This window comes from Hyaena hyaena, unplaced genomic scaffold (assembly GCF_003009895.1).
Source record: "Hyaena hyaena isolate Hyena2069 unplaced genomic scaffold, ASM300989v1 scaffold_100, whole genome shotgun sequence".
Taxonomy (NCBI): Eukaryota; Metazoa; Chordata; class Mammalia; order Carnivora; family Hyaenidae; genus Hyaena; species Hyaena hyaena.
The window spans coordinates 2,826,149-2,849,371 of NW_024080732.1; the positions used below are offsets into that span (position 1 = coordinate 2,826,149).

A 23,223-nucleotide genomic window follows, 5' to 3' on the forward strand; every position below is an offset into this window, starting at 1 on the left:
TCTGTAGCCATAGTTTCTTTGATGTCCCCTATGTTTTTTTCAAGCCCAGCTATTAATTTTACCATTATTATTCTAAAATCTTGTTCAGTGATGCTGCTGATATCTGTTTTGAGCAGTTCATTAGCTGTCATTTCTTCTTGGAGTTTCTTTGGAGGAGAGGTCTTTCATTTCGTCATTTTAGTTAGCTTTCCAGCTCTTGTTGGTTTTAAAGACCTGTTATGCTCTCTGTTTCTATGAGCACTGCTATATCCAAGAAGACTCTTTGACTTTCCAGGGCCTATCCTTTCAGAGAGTGTTTTTTGAATGGTATCCCCTGGTCTCTCTTGTTGGGACCTTGGTTATATTATTTTCCTATTCGTAGTGATATTTGGGACTCTCCACCTTGTGTACTCTAGCTTGTTTCTTGAGGTAGCCCTCTCAGGCAGGGATGGGCGTGGCGTGATCCAGTGCGTCAGGCGGGAGCTCTGCCTTGGCGGTTGTGGGGAGGAGAGTGACGGTGCTCCAGTCCCTTCTTGAAGCAAGCGCTGCACCTCGCTTTTTTGGGCGTGTAAACTCCCCGTACCGGGGGCGCAGCCGAAGTTGGTTGCACTCTTCAACCCAGGCCAGTTCCAATCTCAAAATCCTCGTCCGCGCGCCCCGCTGAAATTGCCTTAGACACAGCTTCCCAGGCAACCCCCTTGGGCAATTCCAGGCCCCCTGCCGAGCTCTTTCATTCTATTTCTAAAAAGAATTACTTCCCTGAGGTTTGTGCTTCTAATATTTTCATCTCAAAGGTGCAAGAAAAGAATGCAAGTTCCTCCAAGAAGAGTTTTGTTTTCCTAAGACCAGTATTTAAAAGTCTTTGAGTTAAATGGGGGAGCTTTGGAGATCTGTGGAAGGAATAGATGAATTTTTAATTGCCTCTAGAGCTGCATTTCTGGTTTTGAAGACTTAAAAGGACAATTTCTTTCATTTTAGTTTTCCCTTGGCTGCTTAAGGGAATAATGTAACAACATACCAGGAAAACCCTCAGAATTGACTCTGGGAGAGGCACATATGGGGGCCCTCCTTTGAAGGTAGATATGGGGGTGGCTTTTGTGAGCTTCTGTTTACAGTCTTGTAGTCTTCAGAGCTGGAAATCTATTCAGAGGGTCACTAGAATGAGTACTCAAGGGGGTTATATCAATCTTAAAGTCTTTGTAGTCTTTCATATCAGGTACCTCTTGTCTTTAATTTGTTATCAGGTTTTTACAGTGAAACTTTCAATGAACTTATTTTGGGAATTCTGAAGATTTTGCTTTTAAGTTCACTTCTTAAATGACCTTATCTAATCAGAATGCTCCTATAATGGCAATTGTAATTCTGTATTGTAATTTCCCTGTGGGCTCACAGTTCAGTAAGATCCTAGTTGCAAATGGAGTGCAACTCACATTTCTATCTATCCTTATTTTGGGGACCCTAGCTTGACAGTTATCAAGCCAGGTTCTTCAGGACACAAAAGAAACTTAGTAAGATATTGCCATTTTTGTACATATTTATAGCTTCTGGGACCATAGTTCTCAGATATAAAATAATATGCAGATGTGCTGGAAGGTGGTACACTTAACTAAATCTGGATTTTAAGGATCCCGTTTTATTGTTATTTATTTATTATTTTTTTAGGTTTACTTATTTTGAGAGAGAGTGTTTGAGCAGGGGAGGTGCAGAGATTGAAGAGAGAGAGAATCCCAAGCAGGCCCTACATTGTCAGTGCAGAGCTGGTTACAGGGCTCAAACCCATGAACCGTGAGAGCATGACCTGCGCCAAAGCCAAGAACCAGATGCTTAACTGGCTGAGCCACCAAGGCTCCCCTATTTATAATTTGTCTTTTAACTAAGACTTTGGGTCTCTTGGAGCCAAATTAATATCAAAGAAGGCTATGCCACAGGGTTAGATTTGTACGGTGTCTCACAGTGTACCTTGTTGCACAGAAATTTTCTTGAGGTTGACATTGATATAATGTCAATCCACCCCTTTCCATGACCAACTTTTCCTAACATAGGACTCTTTGGGTTAAGAGATGAGCACTCTTAACAACTCTTAAATGCTCGACCTGTACCCACCAATTTTTGTGGCCTTTTGGCCTTTGAGATCCCTGTTAGCAATAGCTTTTATCTGCACAAACAAGACAAACAAATATGTGCACTTAATATATCAGCAGTAACCAAGAGGTATTATACTGTCTTGGCCAAGAGAAAGTCCTGTGCACACCACAAATTCCAAATGAAACCTTGGACTCAGGAAAGGCTGGTTTACAGCAAACCCATGGAATGATGACTGCAGACTTATTCCAAACAAAATGCAGAACTACAGCTTCTACCAACAGTTCCCAATGTTGGAACAACCCAGGAAGGATTCCAAACAAATGGGAAACTGAGGACTAAACTGCCAGCAGTAGTTCCTTGCATGGAATCTGGAGACAGAATAGAGGGCTGGGGTCTTCCACTAATAAACCTATGAATTTCAGTCTTAAAGGCTACAAGGCTTAGCTCTGAGCAGAACCATCTGCCAGCTCAAACTGATATGCCCTGTAAAGGAAAGCCAATTAGATTGGGGCTCAAAGCAAAGAGAAAGGAGCTCAGAACCAAGAGGGAACCTACCCACAGCCCTTGGAAACAACAAGAAAGACAATGAACTCAAATGGTATGTGAGTACCACACATTTTTTTCATTCTCCTTCAGTCCCAAACACTGTCATCAAATTTGTTTAAATAACAATTATTCAGTTCAGTAAATTTGAAGATCTAATTGGGTTTATTAAGTGATTCATTAATCAGGAAGCATCCCACCTAGCAAATAGAAGGGAGCTCTGTTCAGCTATAAAAAATGAAAGGTTTTTAAAAGTGGAAAAGAAACAGAAAATAGTTATATGGCTACCATTTCGTGTTTTTTCCTGAAAATATATTCACAGTCATCTTTGTGTTTCTTGCTGCCTGCATGCTTTTCCTACAACCCGTAGTTTATGGTGATATGTTCTTATGTTCTGCCCTCTTCTGCAACTCAGCATAATCATTTCAATTATTCCTGTGCTTCAACAATGGCTACCAGTGAAACTATCTCTACCTAAATGGAGAAGGATATTTGTTTATATGATAGGTTTGTACATTTTTGTATCTTATTACTTGGGTAAAAACGTTCTGCATCATGGGATGCCTGGGTATCTCAGTTGATTAAGCATCCAACTCTTGATTTCAGCTCAGATCATGATCTTACAGTTCATGAGATTGAGCCCTCATTGGGCTCTGAGCTGACATCATGGAGCCTGCTTGGGGGCTCTCCCTCTCTCTCTGTCCCTTTCCCACATGCTCTCTCCCTCTCTCTCTCTCAAATAAATAAATGAATTTAAAAAAATAGAAGAAACTTGGCAAATATTAAAATAAAAAGTTATCCATCAGCTTTTGTCCTTTCTCCCATTATTTATTTTTATTATTTGCCATCATATTTGATAGCTCCAATATTAAGGCAGAGCCTGAGACATATAGAAACAAGTATGTTAATAAATGTGTTGCGTTTTCCCAAGTTAAATTAAGAGTGAAAGCTGTACCCTCTATCTGTTAAAAATTTATCAATATTGTGAGGGGTTTATGTTTCTTCTCAAAGTATTGACTTTAACAAAGAAAAAGTTCTGAATACATGAATGAAGTTTAAAAAGCAAGTCTTTGTGTTTTATCATGGAAATTGCACACATTTTCTTTTAGTAGACAGTGTCCTTAAAGAAGAAAACACTTCTAAAAGTTTATTAATTTTAGAAGTAAATATTGTTCAATTCCTATTTTACAGACAAAAGAAGGTGAGGCATGAAGAGGCTAAGTGACTTGCCCAAGATCACTTTGATAAAACCAAAATTTCAAACCAGATGACTTCTGTAAAAAATACTGTTGACTTTTGTCCAGAGGTTATCCTGTTAAAGGATGGTGGTTATTAGCAGTGTTATGTGACTTCCATAATTGAGGTTCATATTTTAATTCAGTGTCTTAGTCCAGATATACTGTAGGGAAAGTAGAGATCAAAAGAAAACTTTTTTTTTCCTTCAAAGTGCTGCTGAAAACTAAATCCTTATTTAAAATCTTCTCTGACTTCTAAACCCTACTCATTAGTAGAATTAATGACTTCTTTTCTCTCTTTAACAACTTGAAATACCATTTTTATTTTCTTAGGTTAGTGCATTTGTTTATACAGCTTGTTGTATTAAGTTTTATTATTAATGTGATCGCCTCTATATACAAACTCTATATAGGGGTAGGGTCTGTGTCCTGTTAATCCTTATGTAACAAAATTCTAAAAACATTAGAAAGTAATTATATTATGGTGTAGCATATTCATTTTATAGATTTATGACCAAAGATGTTAGATGACTTGTCCAAAACCGAAAAAATAGTGGATATAAAGGTATAAATAAAATCAAAGTTTCTCGGCAACCAGTTCAGAGTACTTTCTGCCATTCCAGAAAGACCAATTTAGGTAAGGGTCTTGATTTTTTTTTTAATGTTTATTTGTTTATTTTGATAGAGAGTTGGAAGAAGGAGCAGAGCAAAAGAGATAAAACCCCAAACAGGCTCCATGCTGTCAGTGCAGAGCTCGAGGCAGGGCTCAATCCCATAAACTGTGAGACCATGACCTGAGCTGAAATCAAAAGCCCAGAGTCCAATACTTAACCAACTCACCCACCCATACACCTTGCTTGAGTCTTGATTTCTTAAAGGCACAGAACCATATCCAGAATGATCTTTGGCCCACTAGGGGACATTCTTATGTAGGATATTTTCCCAATTCTCTTTTGTTTCATGTTCTGTTCTCAGGAACCTATTCCTATCATATAAAAGAAGAAAATATTTTTCTGGGTAAAACAACAGATGTAGGTTGTACTTCTGGTTTCTTTAAGGCTGCCACTTTTTTTATATATAAAATATAGTTGACTGCATATAACAACTCCCAGTCTCAAAGAGAAAGATTGTAAGGATTAATTGACTTAAAAAGTGTGCAGGGGCACCTGGGTGGCTCGGCTAGTTAGGCTTCTGACTTCAACTCAGGTCATGATCTCAGTTTGTGAGTTCCAGCCCCACACTGGGCTCTGTGCTGACAGCTCAGAGCCTGGAACCTGCTTCAGATTCTGTGTCTCCCTCTCTCTGACCCTCCCCTGCTCATGCTCTGTCTCTCTCTCTCTCTCAAAAATAAATATAAAAAGAATTAAAATTTTTAAAAATATGCAAATTGCCTTAAATTTTTTGAATATAAATGATGTAGAAATATAAGTTAGTAATAGTACTATTTTATTTCTACCACTCTGTTATAAATCTGGAGATACTGTCAGTAGCTTAATATTTAGTGTGACGCATCTCCCAAAGGTAACTTCTGTTATGTAGAGCTTCCATTCCATTGCTTCAAGTAGTGATCTAAAATGCAGCAAGGGTGGTTTATACAGTTTTCTCGTCTCTAAATGTTCTATCTCGTGATAAAGATGTCTCTTTACCTCATTGTACAGAGATGGTATCTTTTACATGAGAGATTTATTTCTTGCTTTCTGTAGACAAAGTGTATATGGTGGGGAGGGATTCAGAGCTTTTTGTTTTGTTTTTGTTTTGCATTGATTGTTTCTCAAGTAGCTTTTATTGAAGATAATATATCAAACTGGCACATTTTGGGCAGCCTTCCCTTGATGCCTGAAGTACCCTGGAAGTTTCACACATTAAAAGTTGAACTGGTAGATTGTTCTGTCTTGTTGAACCAGTCTCCTAGTTCTGAAAATAAGTCAGTTTCAATTAAACTCATTTCAGAAAGCGGTGATGTAAGTATGTTCTCAAACTTAGGCCTATGGCTTAAAAAATCAGGTAATAAGAGGCATGGAAACAAAAGAAAAACAATGATATATGATAGATCAAATTATAAACTAGTTTTTAAGTTTTGAGAGCTAATCAAGAAGATTTCTAGATGTCAGGCTTAAAGCATCTTTAGAATAGAGTGAGGGCAGATAGTGGCAATCTGACAGATTTTCTTATTTTGTAATTCAAGTGTCTTTACTGATCTATTTGAGTGGCCCACAGAGCAGCAGGCATGAAGATTGCCTATATACAAGATATTGTACTGATTGATATGAAGTTGTTCATAATCAGTTATAGGAAGAAGGACAGTTTTAGTAATCAAATGATTCCAAGCCAAAAGGATGTTGGAAAACATTTTAAATGTTATTTTGGAGAGTTGTAGCCTCCAAACTAGTCCAGTTTATAATGAACTATATTGGAATCCAATATCCACAAAGGTGTGTTATTGAAATATAATATTGTTTCTTCTATATCACCCTCATTTTTCCAAAGATAGCCAAATTAATACTAGTTAGTTTGCAAAATAAGTCGAGTTAAAAAAATGAACTTGTTCTGGTTATTAAGTGCAATAAGAGCAATTGATCATATAGGCATATAGGTGCTTTTAAGTATGCTCCACTGGAAGTTTTATTTTGGTTTGGTTTTTGGGTTTTTTAATTTTGTTTAATGTTTATTTATTTTTGAGACAGAGAGAGACAGAGCATGAGCAGGGGAGGGGCAGAGAAAGAGGGAGACACAGAATCTGAAACAGGCTCTGAGCTGTTAGCACAGAGCCTGATGTGGCGCTCAAACCCACAAACCGTGAGATCATGAACTGAGCTGAAGTCAGACACCCAACCAACTGAGCTACCCAGGCGCCCCATGCTGGAAGTTTTTATAAGGAATCTAAAGATTAAACTTTTAACAACTTCTTTAGGCCAGAAACCAAGCAAAATACGTGCCATCAGATTTAGCCTTGTTATACTTATATATCTGGGTTAATAACTCTCTTCTCAAGATCCTCAGAATATCTTGAAATTCTTACACCTAACAGGAAGTAACCTTCTTTACTCAACTGGTAAGGCTGTTTGGGACCCTGTAAGCAAAGTATCAGACTGTTTTTCCAAGGGGATTTATTGGCTCCACCTAGTAAACCTTAATTCCTTTAAACTGTCTGGTCATATCTTGAGTTTAAACATTATCTCCCTCAAATATGACATTCCAATCAAGGCCTTGATGATATAACGAATGTTTCCAATTGTGTCCTGTTACCAAGGGAACAGGTTCTTCTTGAACTTAGGCAAATAAATATGTTGTCATGAAAATACAAGAATACTAAGAGTTTTAGAATTCTGGAACGATCTGGTAGGGAGAAAAAGATAAATGTTTCAGTATATTCACACAGGTATATTTTATCAAATTGCTCCAAGTCATAGTTACTATAAGAGAAAAGCTCTCCTAAAATCTGGAAAAATAAAACATTAAGAAAATCAGCGGTGTTTCAAAACCATGTTATAAGAATTATAACCATCCTCCTCCATTCATTCAGTCCCATGTTATTAATTCTACTTTTGCTTGAATCCAGTTCTTCTACTAGTTCCAGAAATTTTTACCTAGTGTCAGTTTTATGATTATAAGGTTATCAGAAATGTGTTCTTTCCTTCAGTCTCACTGAAAATGAAATACATTTGCAGAAAGCTTTTGTAAACACATCTGAGTTAAGGCATAACTGTTGTAAATTATAAAAGACTTAAAAATGGCCATGGTTAAAGATCAGATTAGAGTTCATTACAATGCAATTAACAAGGAAATTTGGTTATTTCTGTGACGTGCAACACATAATTCTCCAAGACAGTAATGTAACAGGGCAAATCAGATTTCTAGTAGTTTTATGTAATTTTTAGAACCTTTATTTTAATAACATATATCTACACAGATATAATCCAGAGGGGTTTAGTAACACCTGTTTGACAATGCTTCCCATGTAATTTAACATAACAAATAAGTCTATTTAGTTTCATATCTCTCTTCTATGAGGAGAGCACATCCTTTAAAATCTTCCAGGGCCCTTATTGAACAGTTAGATTGTGGTCAAAAAGCTTCATTTTAGAATGTGATTTTGGGAAATTTGTCAAAAAAACATCCAAAGGTTGAATATTGTATTAGGATCACAGATCATTATGAAACTATAATTTCCTATTTAACTAAAGTTACAATAAAGGATTTTAAAGGCAGATACAGAAGGTTACATGGTTGTGAGCAAAACATAGCTCTTTTAATACTAAAAAGATTCTGTTTTCCTGAATAATCAAAGACCTGATTATATAGAGTCTTTGTTTTTCTAGGTAGATTACATTAAGTAAAGAAAATTTTGCTTATAATTTTTTATAAAAAGCAAACTAATAATCTAAGAAAACCTTTTCCTTTTTACAGAGAGAAAAAGCAAACTCTATTTCTGCACCAGTGTACTTTTGATATTAAAACTCATTCCTAAATAAATTTATTTTAATCTTAGCAGGTACTGACCACATTTATAAAAATTTATTTCTAAGGGTGCCTGGGTGGCTCAGTCAGTTGAGCTACTGACTCTTGATTTGAATTCAGATAATGATCTCACAGTTCATGGGTTCCAGCTCCTCAGTGGACTCCACACTGACAGCGTGGAACCTGCTTGGGATTCTCTCTCTCCCTCTCTCTGCCCCTCACCCATGCACACGGTCTCTCTCTCCCTCTCTCACAATAAATAAAAACTTAAAAACAGTTATTTCCAAAGGTTCCTTTTCTGTAAATCTTTTACAACTTTATTTTTAACATTCAGATTTTGTCCCGAGTTTTATTGCTTGTAATAACTAGCCTCCCTTTAGGACAGGTACACCACGGAGTACCTGCAAGACATTTTCCCTCTTTCACAAAACTGCTACTGTTGGTGAAATGCTCAGTGTTGGGGTCCTTGAGGGACTTGGTCCCTCAACTCTGGATGGCTGGAAAACACCTAATCTATGATTTCAGTGCAGTCATGATCTGGTTGACCTGGCCCAGCAGGCAGTAGGGTTGCAGGGATTAGGGTCCTCAGTACATCTAGGTGAATATGTGGGTTCATCATCTGATTGTTGGTTAGCCAGAATTGTCCCTTGGACTCCATTAATGTCAATACTGAATGTGGCACTTGGACTGTCGATTCTTGTCCCACAGTTAACTTGTCAACCTCTGACACTAAGAGGGCAGTGACTGCAGTGGCCACAGGCAGGGTGGCCAACCTTGGGCAACAGAGTCAAGCTGCTTGGAGAGATATGCCACTGGGTGATGCCATGACCCCAACATCTGGGTTAGAGCTCCCACTGCGATGCCAGTATATTCAAGAATACACAAGAAGAAGGGCTTGGACATGTCCAGGAGCCCCAGACCAGGCAAGTTGGTGAGGGCCTGTTTGATCTCTTCAGAGGCGCTTTGCTGTACTTGTTCCCATAACAGAAGTTCCCACTCTCCCCGCTTTGTGGCTTCATAAAGAGATTTGGCCAAGACTGAGAAGTTAGGTATCCAGATTATACAAAAACCTGCAGTCCCAAGAACTCCCCAACCTGACGTTGGGTCAACAGGACTGGGATTGAACAGGCCAAGTAGGCTAAGTAGGCGCTGCCTCTGGGAGAGGTGAATCCCAAGGTATTTGACTTTCTTTTGACAGATTTGGGCATTTTTCCTTGAGACCTTATAGCCAGCTTCCCATAGGAGGGTAAAGAGCTGCCGAGTTCCATGCAATCCTCCTAAAACCTTCCAGCCAGCAGTAAGTCATCTACATACTGAAGGAAGACACAACCATGTCCATCTGCTGGGAAGACTCTTAGGTCTGAGGCTAACGCAGTGCTGAAAATAGTTGGGGAGTTTCTAAACTCCTGAGGCAATCTGTTCCAAGTCAGCTGGCCCTTGTCACCATTTTCAGTATTCTCCCACTAAAAGGTGAAGATCAGTTGACTCTGGGAGGCCAGGCAGGTGGAGAAGGCATTCTTGAGGTCTAGGCATATGAAGAAGGCAGCTTCAGTGAAGATAAGACCCAGGAAAGTGTATGGGTTCAGGGTAACTGAATGCAGGGTGATGGTGGCTTGGTTTATTGCATGCTGGTCTTGGACTGGCCAATAGTCATCAGTGCCCAGCTTCTGGACAAGTAGGAGAGGCATGTTCCAAGATGACCAATAGGGTCGGAGGATTCTATATTTTAATGTTTATTTATTTGTGAGAGAGACAGAGAGAGAGAGAGACAGATTGCAAGCTGGGGAGGGGCAGAGAGGGAGACACAGAATCAGAAGCAGGCTCCAGGCTCTGAGCTGTCAGCACAGAGCCTGATGCAGAGCTCAAACTCATGAAACCCAAGATCACAACCTGAGCCAAAGTCAGACTGAGCCACCCAGGCACTCCAGAGGATTCTGTATTTTAGAAGTTTCTCCAGATGCTTCTGTATACCCATCTGTGCCTTATGAGGGATGAAATGTTGTTTTTGGCACATGAGCCCTGCCCCTAGCTTTATTTTTATAATTACTGGAGGTATGTTCCGGGCCAGTCCTGGTGGGTTGTCTTCAGCCCACACCCCTGGTACTCTGCAGGGCAGCTCAGGTCCCTGTTGTGGCTCCTCTATGAAACTGTAGAGGCACCGTTCTTCCCCTTGGAGAATCGTAGGAGTCATAATCTTTGCCTCTGGCTTTCATAGAGTCAGAGCAGCTTGTCTGTGGGAGTTGAAGGTTATTTGAGCCTGCAGCTATCCCAACAGGTCTGGCCCATTAAAGCCATGGGGCAGTCTGGGAGGTATAGGAATTCAGGGATGACTTCATGCCTGCCTAAATTGCATCTTCAAGGCAGCAGGAAGGGATGGCGTGTCTGATTGCCTGTGGCCCCCAAAAAGGTGGCTTGTCTCTGTAACAGCGGGCCCATGGGTTGGAACACCACCGAGTAGCTACCATGAATTCGATGGGTTGGCTTCCCACATTCATTTGGACATAGGATCTTGGGGGTCCCATCAAAACAGAGCCCAGTCTGTCCTAGCCCTTCTCGTAGTCCTCCATGGTGGTTAGCCCCACAAAATCATCCTCAGGGGCCCCGTAATGCTGCAATGCTGCTTGATACCAACCCTGGACCACATGGCCTCCTTCTTTCTGCTTGGGATCCTGCTGATAATTACTCAGCTGCAGGGGCACTCATTTTGCAATGGCCCTCCTGATGACAGTGAGCACACTGGTTCCATCCTATCTTTGATCCTGGGCAGGGTGATCCTCCCTGCTGTTCTCCTTTCTGGCCTCATCCTCATCCCTATGGAGCCCCTTTCCAGGAGCATTCCAACTGCTCCACCAAGGCAGCAGCTAACAAGTCTGCCCTTTTCTGCATCTTCCAGCATTCTTCCCTCTATGTCACCTGATCACTGTTGACAAATAACTTTAGTTGCTACTTCCAACAACTATCTGGCATTCATGCCGCAAAATCCTCTAGCTTTTATAGCTTGTGCCAGATGTCCCCTTGGGCCTGACCTATGAAAGCTGCACTGACCATCAGCTGGTTAATGGGAGCCTCTGGATCAAAAGTTGGATAGTGATGAAATGCTTCACATAGTCTTTCATAGAAGTGACTCAGGCTCTCCTCAGGTCAGGCACTTCTAACATTTTACTCATATTTATGACCTTTTTCTCCCCTTTCTTCATGTCATTTAAAATGACTTCTTGATACTATTCAGTCCTTGCAAGGCCTCCATCTATGCTTGGGTCAGTTGGGTCCCATTTGGGGTCCTCCCCAGGGAAGTGAGCCTGAGCATAACGCTGGGTGTCTAGTGTCCTGGCCGGGGCATTCACCTCTAACCATTTAGGGCTGCCTGAGTAATTCAGTGACAGTCCTCCATGTCAAAGAGGGTCAGGAGGAGTTGGCAGCAGTCTGTCCAGGTAGGTTTGTGGGTTTGAATTATGGACTGCATTAGTTCAATCATAGCCTGGGGCTTCTCTGTGTAGGAGGGCATATGGTGCTTCTGGTTTAGGAGATCTGTAGTAGTAAAGGGTTGGTATACAAAAACACGCTGGCCTTCTTGTATCTGGCCTTCCTGATGATAACAGACAGGTCCCCTAGTTTCCCTCAGTGCCATCTGTAGGGTTCCCTGGTGTTGCCACAGTGAGAGTCTCTCTCTGCTGGCCTGATCTTCTAGTCACCTTCCTGCAGAGTTTAGGACCAATGGTCAGAGCAAGCCAGTCACATCTAGAGAGGCTGGTAGTGCTAGAAGTTGTGAGGCCTCGGGTCTAGAGGCAGAATCCAGTGGGGTTTCAGCAGCTGGAGGCACAGGTGGCATTGAGGGATTCAGTGGGGCATATGGTGGTGGGGTCCCTTCAGACTCTCCCAGCAGTATGGGTTTCTCAGTTTTGGGCTGGTATTTGGAGAAAGCCATGTCATGAGCCATCATAAGTTTACAAGTTCTCTTCAATACAGACTTTTAGTCAAGATGGCCAAGGTAGGACCAGGTCTTGCCAACAGTCAATGTAAGGAAATTGATCAGTGTGGCCTGGATCCCCCACAACAACCCTGAATACTCGGTCAGCTAGTTCCTTATTAAGTGAGCCCTTGGAGGGCCAACCCACCCTGAATGATGGCCAGTCAATTTCACAGAATGTCTGGAGCTTTCCGGGAGTTCATTTCACACCTGTGCCAGCAGGTCCAGGGGTCCCTGAAGGATGGACGGTGTCAGCAAGGGAGGGGTGAGAGAGCCCCGAGAATCTTTCTCATCACCAGGCAGGCATCTCTGCTCTGACTGGGGCTCAACTTTATTTTATAATTAAGTGTTTGAGGGACGGCACAGAAGTGGCATTTGCCTTAGACAATGATTTCTGATGACAAATTTCTTTGATATGTAAGAATTTCCCAGAACATAGATTTGTAGAAGACTCATGCATAACCTTTATCAATAGTGATTGAGGTAGGTGATTTAGACGCTTATCCTATGGAGAAGGAAGGTATCTTTAGCATACCAGACAATGTTTTTAGCATAAAAAGGGTGAAGTTAGTTCTTTGTGAGCAGGGGTCAATAGCCTGTTTGTTTGAGGGGAAGTATTAAGAAAAAAACAGGTCTTTCAGGAAACACAAATGTTTACTCCCATAATCACAAAAGAAGAAGTTCCCTAATAGGTTCCTTCACAAGGTGCAGTCTGCATATTCAATGCCAGAATATATCACTCCAAATACCCTGATCACAAGATGCCTTGGGGATCAGTGCTCCAAGCAGAAACAATTGGATGGGGGTGGATATCGGTCGCCATCTGACAGTAAGAGTCTGTGCAACTTACCTTAACTTCATAGGGAGTTCTTTCTCAACCTATGAGTTCAGAAACGGCTCCCAACACACACCATAATCTTCTGAATATCCCTTTTTGAAGTCCCTCAACACACACTCTAGAGGAGTCAGTTTACTCTGCTTTCCACCCATTTCCTCCTCTAATGGACAACTTTCATGCACAAGAGAGGAAAAATGGGGAAGGAAAGGTCTAATTTGGAGAGGAATTGCTTGCTTTGTCCGTTTCCATCCACTCTACTCTCAGAGATATTTCAGGCTCCTCTTAGCATTGGCAGGTTGCATATCAAGCTCTGACCCAGATCAGACTCCCGAGGAAGTCTGACGTTGCCCAAAGTCATAGGAGTTCACCACAGAACTGCGGATCAGGACTCCACACTTGCTTCGGCCCATTGGTCAGGTCTGAAACTTTCCATTGTCCATCTCATTCACACACAGTCACACAGTGACTCCAACCAGCTACCCAGCACCCATTGCCCAGAACCTTGGAGTTGCAGTTTCATTCCTTATGGAACTACTTGGGCAACTCTGGGAGGTGAGCAGGCTCCCCCTCTGCCTCTCAGGAATAGGTCTACCAAAACAAACCCTGGTTCTTAGCAGTCTGATGGACAGCGCTCCCTACATTGGTTCCTGGGCCTCACCAGGTTCAATTGTGCATCTGGGGTCCTTGCCCAGCATGCTGGGAGGAGCTAGTCTCCTACAGATCAAGTGGTCCACAGGTGCCAGACAAAGTCACTTCTGGTGCTCCAAGGTTCTAACCCCTGTGACAAAGGAGGTGGAAACACACAATCTCCAAATCCCAGATGCGAGCACCCAAGAAATGTAGCAGGGAAAAACACACAGAGTTGGGACATCGAGGCTTTTCTTTCCAGGATGCAGCTTTATTCATGCCAGCCCAGGCTCAGTGGTCTAAGACCCCAAAAGGCTGATCCCTGAGAACAGTGCAGGGGGTAAGGGGGTTGCCCTTTGAACAATTTTTGCTCCTTTGTCTCCCATATATGGTAACATAACAGTCTAAATGGGTGGTCTGTGTAACAGTCATGAGAAATGTCACACACTCACATAGCCAGGTTGCCTTCCCTTGTCTTAAGATTTTCACCACATTCCTTAGGGCTGGGCTCTGCCACAAAGTAAATGCTAGTTTGATGAGAACCATGAATTCAGTCTGTAAGACATGCTCCAACAGCAGGCTTATAGAGCCTATGCCTGTGTTCTGACCTGTTGTAATACTTATATGTGACAAACAACACAAAAGACACAGACAAAGAAAACAATGACCATCTCTGGGAAGAAATGGATCAGTAAATCCAAGAGCATTCTACCAAATTTTTACCAAGAGTCACTAAGCCCAAGGAACTAATTCCACAGTATTTTTTCCTTCTAATCTAAATTTAGAGAAAGGAAAAAAAGATTCTTACCACTCTTATTCCACTGGACTCTGCAGATAGATTCCTGGAAGCTGCCATAGTAAGAAACCTTACCTTTTACAGACTATATGTCAGTTGTGTCCCAAGATCTGAAAGCTGCAGAATCTTTGGAGCAAATATCAAGTAGAATTTTATCTTGCCAACTCCGTCTACTGTAGGGAAGGAAGAAATTAGGGTCCTTCTTGACTTAGAAGTAAAATGACATGAGACACATTAACAGGAGAAAAAGACCAAAGTTTTATTACGTGCAAACAGAAGTCCCATAATTGAAGAAATGACCAAGGTAGGCAGCTTTTATACTTTTTAGACAAGCACTGGGCTTGAAAAAGGTATGGAAGACATCAGAGAAGCTATTGCTACAAAGACTGTGGAGTTTAAAAATAGTTGTGATGAATTTAAAAATGCTATAAATGAGGTGCATAATAAAATGGAGGCATCCAATGCACGGATTGAAGAGGCAGAGAGGAGAATAGGTGAATCAGAAGACACAATTATAGAAAAAGAGGAAGCCGAGAAAAAGAGAGACAAACTGATTCAGGAAGATGAAAGGAGAGTTCGAGAATTGAGTGATAAAAACAAACAGAACAATATCCGTATCATAGGAATTCCAGAAGAGGAAGAGAGGGGGGAAAAACGCTGAAGGAGTCCTTGAACAAATGATAGGTGAGAATATCAGAATATCCCCCATCTGGGGAAGGAAAAAGACATTGAAACCCAAGAGGCACAGAGAACTCCCCTCAGACGTAATTTGAATCGATCTTCTGCACGACATATCATAGTGAAACTGGCAAAATATAAGGACGAAGAATTCTGAAAGCAGCTAGGGATAAAAGGGCCCTAGCATACAAAGGGAAACCTACCAGAGTGGTTACAGACCTATCTACTGAAACTTGGCAGGCCAGAAAGGAATGGCAGGAAATCTTCAATGCGAGGAACAGAAAAAATATGCAGCCAAGAATCCTCTATCCAGCAAGCCTGGCATTCAGAATAGAAGGAGAGATGAAAGTCTTCCCAAACAAACAAAAATTGAAAGAATTCATCACCACTAAACCAGCCCTACAAGAAATCCTAAGGGGGACTCTATGAGGAAAATATTGCATGGAACACAAGGTACCAGAGACACCACTACAAGCATGAATCCTACAAAGAACACAGTGACTCTAAACCCATATTTTTCAATAATAACACTGAATGTAAATGGACTAAATGCTCCAATCAAAAGACATAGGGTAGCAGAATGGATAAAAAAAACAAAATCCATCTATTTGCTGTCTACAAGAGACTCATTTTAGACTGGAGGACACCTTCAGATTGAAAGTAAGGGGATGGAGAAATATCTATCATGCTACTAGAAGTCAAAAGAAAGCTGGAGTAGCTATACTTCTATCAGACTTTTAAATTAAAGGCCATAACAAGGGATGAAGAGGGACATTATATAATAATTACAGGGTCTATCCATCAGGAAGAGCTAACAATTATAAATGTCTACACACTGAATACGGGAGCACCCAAATACATAAAACAATCATAAACAGAAACGATCTTATGGATAAGAATGTGCTAATAGCAGAGGACTTTAATACTCCACTTACCGCAATGGGTAGATCACCTAGAGAGAAAATCACTAAAGAAACAATGGACTTGAATGACACATTGGACCAGATGGATTTGACAGATATATTTAGAACTCTACATCCTGAGGCTATGGAATTCACTTTCTTCTCAAGTGCGCGTGGCACATTCTCCAAGATAGATCATATACTGGGTCATAAAGCAGCTCTCAATGAATCTAAAAGAATTGAGATCATACCATGCACACTTTCAGATCACAATGCTATGAAACTTGAAATCAATCACAGGAAAAAGTCTGGAAAACCTCCAAAAACATGGAGGTTAAAGAACACCCTACTAAAGAACGAATGGGCCAGTCAGGCAATTAGAGAAGAAATTATGCTTTTTAGACAAACAGACAATAAATCTCTGATGAGTTGGCACAACAAAGAAAACTTAACTTTGGGAGTTTCAATTAGCATGGAATTCTAAATAGAATTGGGCTGGGGTAGTAAATTAGTAAAAAGTAACAAGGGTTGTTAACACAGCCTTCTCTGCTCTAAATTTTCTATCTCCAGGGGTGCCTGGGTGGCTCAGTCGGTTAAGCGTTGACTTCAGCTCAGGTCATGATCTCACGGTTAGTGAGTTCGAGCCCCACGTCGAGCTCTGTGCTGACAGCTAGCTCAGAGCCTGGAGCCTGTTTCAAATTCTGTGTCTCCCTCTCTCTCTGACCCTCCCTTGCTCATGCTGTCTCTCTCTCGCTCTCTCAGAAATATAAAAAATAAATAAATTTTTTAAAAAAATAAATAAATTTTCTATCTCTGGTGATAAGGATATCTTTACTTCCTGCTACAAGAAGGGTACCTTTCACATGAGAGATTAATATCTTGTTTTCTGGAGACAAAGGAAGGAGGGTTTAGAGTGTTCTTTTTGCATTGGTCCTTTCATAAGTAACTTTTAGTGAAAATAATTAATATGCCAGAGTGGCACATTTTGGGTGACCTGCCCTTGACCTTTGCACTCTATAAAGGTTTAATAGTAACTATGGTGGTGTTTGAGAATGGTTATGAAAGAAAATTAGGGGTAAATATACAAATATCACCCTTCACTTCTTTAATGTTTTATAGGGCTATCATGTATGAATCTGTCTAAATCTTTTGCAAACTAGGTTCAGAAAGCACCCACCCCACTGTTGTATGCTGTACCTTCAACCCTCAGTGATGTAGAATTTATGAGTTTGCCTGCTACCAAGGTAGCATACCTCTTTATCCTGTAAGGAAAATACTTTAAGAATTTTGCCCAAATTTCAGATGCTGTCACTAGAGAAATGTAGCACCTCTAAAAATGTCTCGTGCTTTTTACAAATCTAATATAAATGTATCCCAATTGTACTAGTATAGAAGAGCTTTACTGAGCACATCTTTGTTTCTAAGTTCAGCAAGGATTTATTTTGGAATGCCCCCAATGGTATTACATTATATTTTAAATGTCTTTCTTCATTAAAGGAAATTGAAGGTAATTTGCATAGAACCATCACATTCTCACATTTCCCTGTGTTCAAACCTGGTAGGGCCAAAAGTGTTAGCCTTCAGGCCTTACTCAAGAATTCTTTCTGGTTAGTGTTGATATGGCTTACTGACCTTCTTTAGTCCTTGGGGAGAAATGGCATTTTTGTCATTTTACTGGGGCAGTAGAAGAATGCTTTCAAGCCAACAGACAGGAGAGAAAGGTTAGAGTATGAAAAGAAAAACATAGGCAATGTATATACTATGTCTTTCTATGCATAATAAGTCTTTCTGATATTAAACTTGAATAAAAGCAAAAAGTTGATGATTAGGAAGCCCAAAGTAAGAAGTGGCCTGTTGTAGACTCTGGGTCTGGAGTTCTGTCTTGTCCAGCAAGAAAGCGGGATGCAGGATTAAAACCGCAGAAGAGGCTAATGTCCGGGAGGAGACAAGAGGCCCGAGTAAGGGTCCTTGCTCCATTTTTATGGGGATCAGAAGGCTTATAAAGGTGGTGATTGATGGGCATGCTCAAGGAGACAATGATATTGTGAACATTAACTCATGGGCTTGAAGGAGAGGGCGTTTTGAAGATATGCGGTGTTAGGGGTTTGGGTCAATACAAAACAAGACTCTGGTGCTGGGTGGAAGGTTGCTTACAGCATACATGTGTTGCCAACTTTGTTTACCTAAACTGGCCTAGGGGACAGGAAAGAGCATGCTACCTCAGGGTCAACAAGGTACCTTTCTTTTCCTAATTAACTCCACTCTGGGCAGCTTCTTCCCCCAGTGGCCTGTAGCCCTATTTACCTGTTTACCTAATTTGATCCTTCCTTCCTATGAAAGCAGCTTTCTGCTATTGTACTAAGTTGGGAGCCATTTCCACCCTGAATACCTAATCTTTACCTCATCTTGGATGTTTTTATCGTGAAATTCCCTATTCCTATACTTTTGTCTTATACTGGGACCCTTGCCCTGCTGTACCTATACCGGGGAACTTTGCCTCGTTTACCTAATCTTATTTACCTAATCTTGTTTACCCAAACTTGCGTGTATACATCCTGTGGCTTTCTAATTCTTTATGCCTTGTTAGCCCTTCAGTGCAAGCTCAGGGAGTTCCTAAGCTTATTCCCCACAGTGGCCAAATGCAGGAGGAGTCTATTTTGATGTAGGAAAAAATTCTGTGCTTTTTGAATAAAATAGAAAAATTGGGACAGTAAGATCTTAGCCACAATTTCTTCCTAGTTTGGCTCAGAAGCAATTAAAGTTGGAGAGTATAATGTACAAATATAAACTTTTCATTGAACCCTGTACCTTTTGGTGGACTACAAAAAATGCATAGCTTTATTTTATGGCATATATTCAGTATTAATCTTTACTTAATATTTTATTGCTTGGGAATATTTTCTGATTCTTTCCTCCTTATTAAAGAATGATGACAACCTGTGCTTTCAGTACCAGTTAATTTAACTGTTTCACAAAAATCAATGACAATAGTTAAGCCAAGATAAAGTTACTTTACGTTTCCAAAAGACTTCTTCAAATGTATAATGAAGGTGAGATAAGAACATTAATAAGAACTGCTTTCTAATATTGAAGGTTTTATAGTAGTTACAGTATCACCTATCTTTGGAACAACTGCCAATTTCTCTTTTACAGAAATGTATAGAGTGTGTGTGTGTGTGTGTGTGTGTGTGTGTGTGTGTGAGATATAGAATAATAATCACAGAGTTTTGTTTGACTTTGCTTGTTTCTGATTTTAACATGCGGTGGGCAGGAAACATTCCCCCAGGCAGGGCTGATAGGGAATATATGTACTGATTCAGTTGTACAGACTATTTACCATGGGTGTCCCTTCAGTCATGGTTGGACAGTGTCTTTCCTGATTGGTCAGTGTCCATGCTGAGCCAGATCATAAATAATTTGAAGATAACTCCTATATCTCAAAGTTAACCAAGACGTCGTATACTGAGTCTGGTTTAACTGGTCTTTCCCTGCATACAAACCAGAGTAAATGTGGCCAGTGCCATGGGAACCAAGAGCTGCAGCTTAGGTGAGATCTTGGATCCCACATCTATAAAATAGAAATTGTAATAATTGCTTCTTTATAAAGCTGTAGGCTTTAGTTAATTTACATCAAGTTTTGAAACAGTGTTTAAAGCAATATGTGCTATTACCACTGCTGTAATTATTATTGCTATGAGCGTTAGTACTCTGCAGAAATATTGGGCTGGTCACATGTGAGAGGGCAGACAGAGGGTCATGCTTCAGTTCTGAGATTTATAGTCATGAGCAAGAATACCTTTGAAAGTCCCTGAGCTCCAATCATAAATCATGGGATACAAAACTACAGTGTAACATTACCTCTTGCCTGTCAGATGGCCAAAATGACAACACTAGAAAAAGCAGGTGTTGGTGACGATACAGAGAAAAAGGAACTCTTCCACACATTTGGTAAGAATGCAGGCAGGTACATCCAATGTGAAAATTTTCCTCAAAAAATCAAAAATAGTATTACCCTATAATCTAATAATCACAGTACTGGGTATTTACCAAAAAAAATATAACAACACTAATTCAAAAGGATATATGCACCCCTGTGTTTATTGTGGCATTATTTACAGTACCAAAATTATGGAAACAGCCCAAGTGTCCTTCAGTAGATGAATGGACAAAGAAATGGTATGTATGTATAAGGGAATATTACTCAGCCATAAAAAATGAAACCTTGCCATCTGCAACAACATGGATAGATCTAGAGAGCATAATGCTAAGTGAAGTAGAGAAAGACAATTACCATATGATTTCATTCATGTGAAATTTAAGAAATGAAACAGAGAAACTAAGAGACAGACAAAGCAAGAAACAGACTCTTTTTTTTAATTTTTTTTTAAATTTATTTCTAAAAGAGAGAGAGAGAGAGACAGCGTGAGCAGGGGAGGGTCAGAGAGAGAGGGAGACACAGAATCCAAAATAAGCTCCAGGCTCTGAGCTAGAGCCCGACCCGGGGCTAGAACCCACGAACCGTGAGATCATGACCTGAGCCGAAGTCGGATGCTTAACTGACTGAGCCACCCAGGCACCCCAGAAACACACTCTCAAGTGTAGAAGACTAACTGATGGTTATTAGAGACGATTTGGGTGGGGGGAATGGGTGAAATAGGTGATGGGGATTAAAGATGTTAAACAACAACAAAAAGTAAGAGAAAAAAAATATATTTTCTGTAAGTTCCTTTCCAGCATTAGCTAGTGCATTTCCTTAACTTAGGTAAATTAGCCATGATTTTAAGTGAAGCATCTGAACTTTTGAAAAGTTAGTGGATTGATCAGGAGTTACCCAGTTAGAGCAAGATAGGTTTAAGACAGGTGGTGGGTTCAGCACACCATGCTGCCTTTGGTCCTGCTCTGCAGTAGTTCCTACAGCCTGTGGTCACTTCTGTGTTTCTCTGTGCACTGTTGTCACATCAACTCTATCAGAATTTGACATCTGGGGCGCCTGGGTGGCTTAGTCAGTTAAGCGTCTGACTTCCGCTTAGGTCATGATCTCGCGGTTCGTGGGTTCGAGCCCCGCATCGGGCTCTGTGCTGACTGCCAGCTCAGAGCCTGGAGCCTGTCTTCCTATTCTGCATCTCCCTCTCTCTCTGACCCTCCCCTGCTCACACTGTCTCTCTCTCTCTCCTAGAAATAAATACAAATATTTTTAAAAAAAAGAATTTGACATCTAATCAACAATACAGTCAATACTCATATATTGTGTATATATATGAATATATATATGCATAGATAATATTTATATATTGTATTTCATTATGTTATATAACATATTTACATATAAAATATAACATTTATATGTTATATAAATGATCTGTGATTCTATTTATAAAGGAGAGAGTGGTGTACTATTTTTGATCATTTATTTTTGAGTACATACTTTTAAACCTTGCATAGTAGAAACAGATGGATTGGTTTGTTTTTGATTGTTTTGTTTTTGTTTTTGTTTTTTTTAATTTCCCCTGGAAACCTGCAGAGCGGATGTTTTGAGTCCTTTTTTGCCAGGTGTATATATCAGCATGGTGTTGGCAGGGACACCTGTGTTCTGTAGGTGGCTATTAACACAGTTGCCAACCCTAAGGATTCTTGAGTCTTCAGTCAAAGGAGATTTAAAGGATTTGCTTTAAATGATGCATTTCCTAACTTACTCAAGTATCCAAGTTAAAGACAGCCTAAAGGCAGCCAGATAGTTGATCAAAGAATAAGCATAAGTGATCCTCTCTACCTATTTGGTTAGACATGTTTAGAAAAATGGCATTCAGGTAATAAAATTTTCCAGCCATGTATTTTAATTTTATTAAAATTAAGAATGAATAGTAAACTGTTTTTGCTGATATGTGTTTTTGTTTTAGGAGAGTCTGTAAAAGTGTATTTTGATTCAATAGAGAAATTGTAGGGGCACCTGGGTGGCTCAGTTGGTTAAGGGTCCGACTTGTGCTCAGGTAGTGATCTCACAGTTCATTAATTTGAGCCCCACATCGGACTCTGTGTGCTGACAGCTCAGAACCTGGAGCGTGTTTCAGATTCTGTTTTCCTCTCTCTCTCTCTGCATCTCACACTCTGTCTCTCAAAAATAAATAAACATTTAAAAAATAGAGAAATTCTACTTTGTACTCCAGGAAAATATAAACAAAAGGAAATTAAGGACTTCTTAAAGAACATTAATTTGGAGATTTTTTATGAGGGTACCTAATGTCTGCCATAAACTGTGCCAGATACTATGAATTATAAAAATGAAGGATACCTGCTCTCAGGTCATTCATAGTCTCTTGAAAGAAACACTTAAAACAAAAATATTAAGTTACAGTGTGGCAAGATCTGCAACTGAGTTAAGGCAGGTTGCCATAGGAATAATAATAATTAAAATTATAATCCAGTTGGTAGGTGTGTGGGAGAAATGCTGAGAGGAGTTCTTTTATATTCTGAGACTTCAGTGATTTCTGGAAACTTTGACAGAGCTATAAATGATCTGGTGCATGAGCGTTTTAAGCTTTCTCTGGGATTAATATGCACTTGCAAAATGCCTCTTTGCTTTCCCAGTCTTTAAGTCGTGTCTACTAGAGTGCAGGCTATACACCTGTGCTACCCAAGTTCAAATTCCTGCTTCTCCTCTTCCTAGTTGCATGACCATTAAGATTACCTCTATGGGCTTCAATTTTATAAAAAGACAAGAGTCATAGTACCTATCTCACAGTATTATTGTCAGGATTAAATGAGACAATACATGGGAGACATTTTTGGAAGATTGACTATTACACAGTTAAGTTCCAAGAATATTTTAGTTTTTATTATTATATTATAGTTTTGGAAGCTAACAGACCAGGATCATTGGAACACACCATGTTGATCATTTCACTTTTTCCTAAAATACTATTTTCCGTCAAATAACATTTTCCTTTTTTTTCCCTTTCTAGCCCCGAGAGGGAAGCGAGGATGGAAAACTTTTTATGCTGTACTAAAAGGAACAGTCCTTTACTTGCAAAAGGTAAACATAAATTTTAAAATTTTATGAAATGATTTAACAAGGTATCCCCAAAATAGTCACTTTCTACAAAGGCTACATCAGACAC

General features: G+C 40.1%; 1 protein-coding gene across 3 annotated transcripts in view; it reads left to right on the top strand.

Moving 5' to 3' along the window:
- PSD3 (pleckstrin and Sec7 domain containing 3) overlaps positions 1–23,223 on the top strand; it is a 380,191-nt gene that overhangs the window by 256,894 nt on the left and 100,074 nt on the right. For all 3 annotated transcript variants that reach the window (XM_039235608.1, XM_039235607.1, XM_039235606.1), the window contains exon 9: positions 23,068–23,138. In XM_039235608.1, coding sequence (XP_039091539.1) covers positions 23,068–23,138 — 71 coding nt within the window. The remainder of the gene's footprint in view (positions 1–23,067; positions 23,139–23,223) is intronic.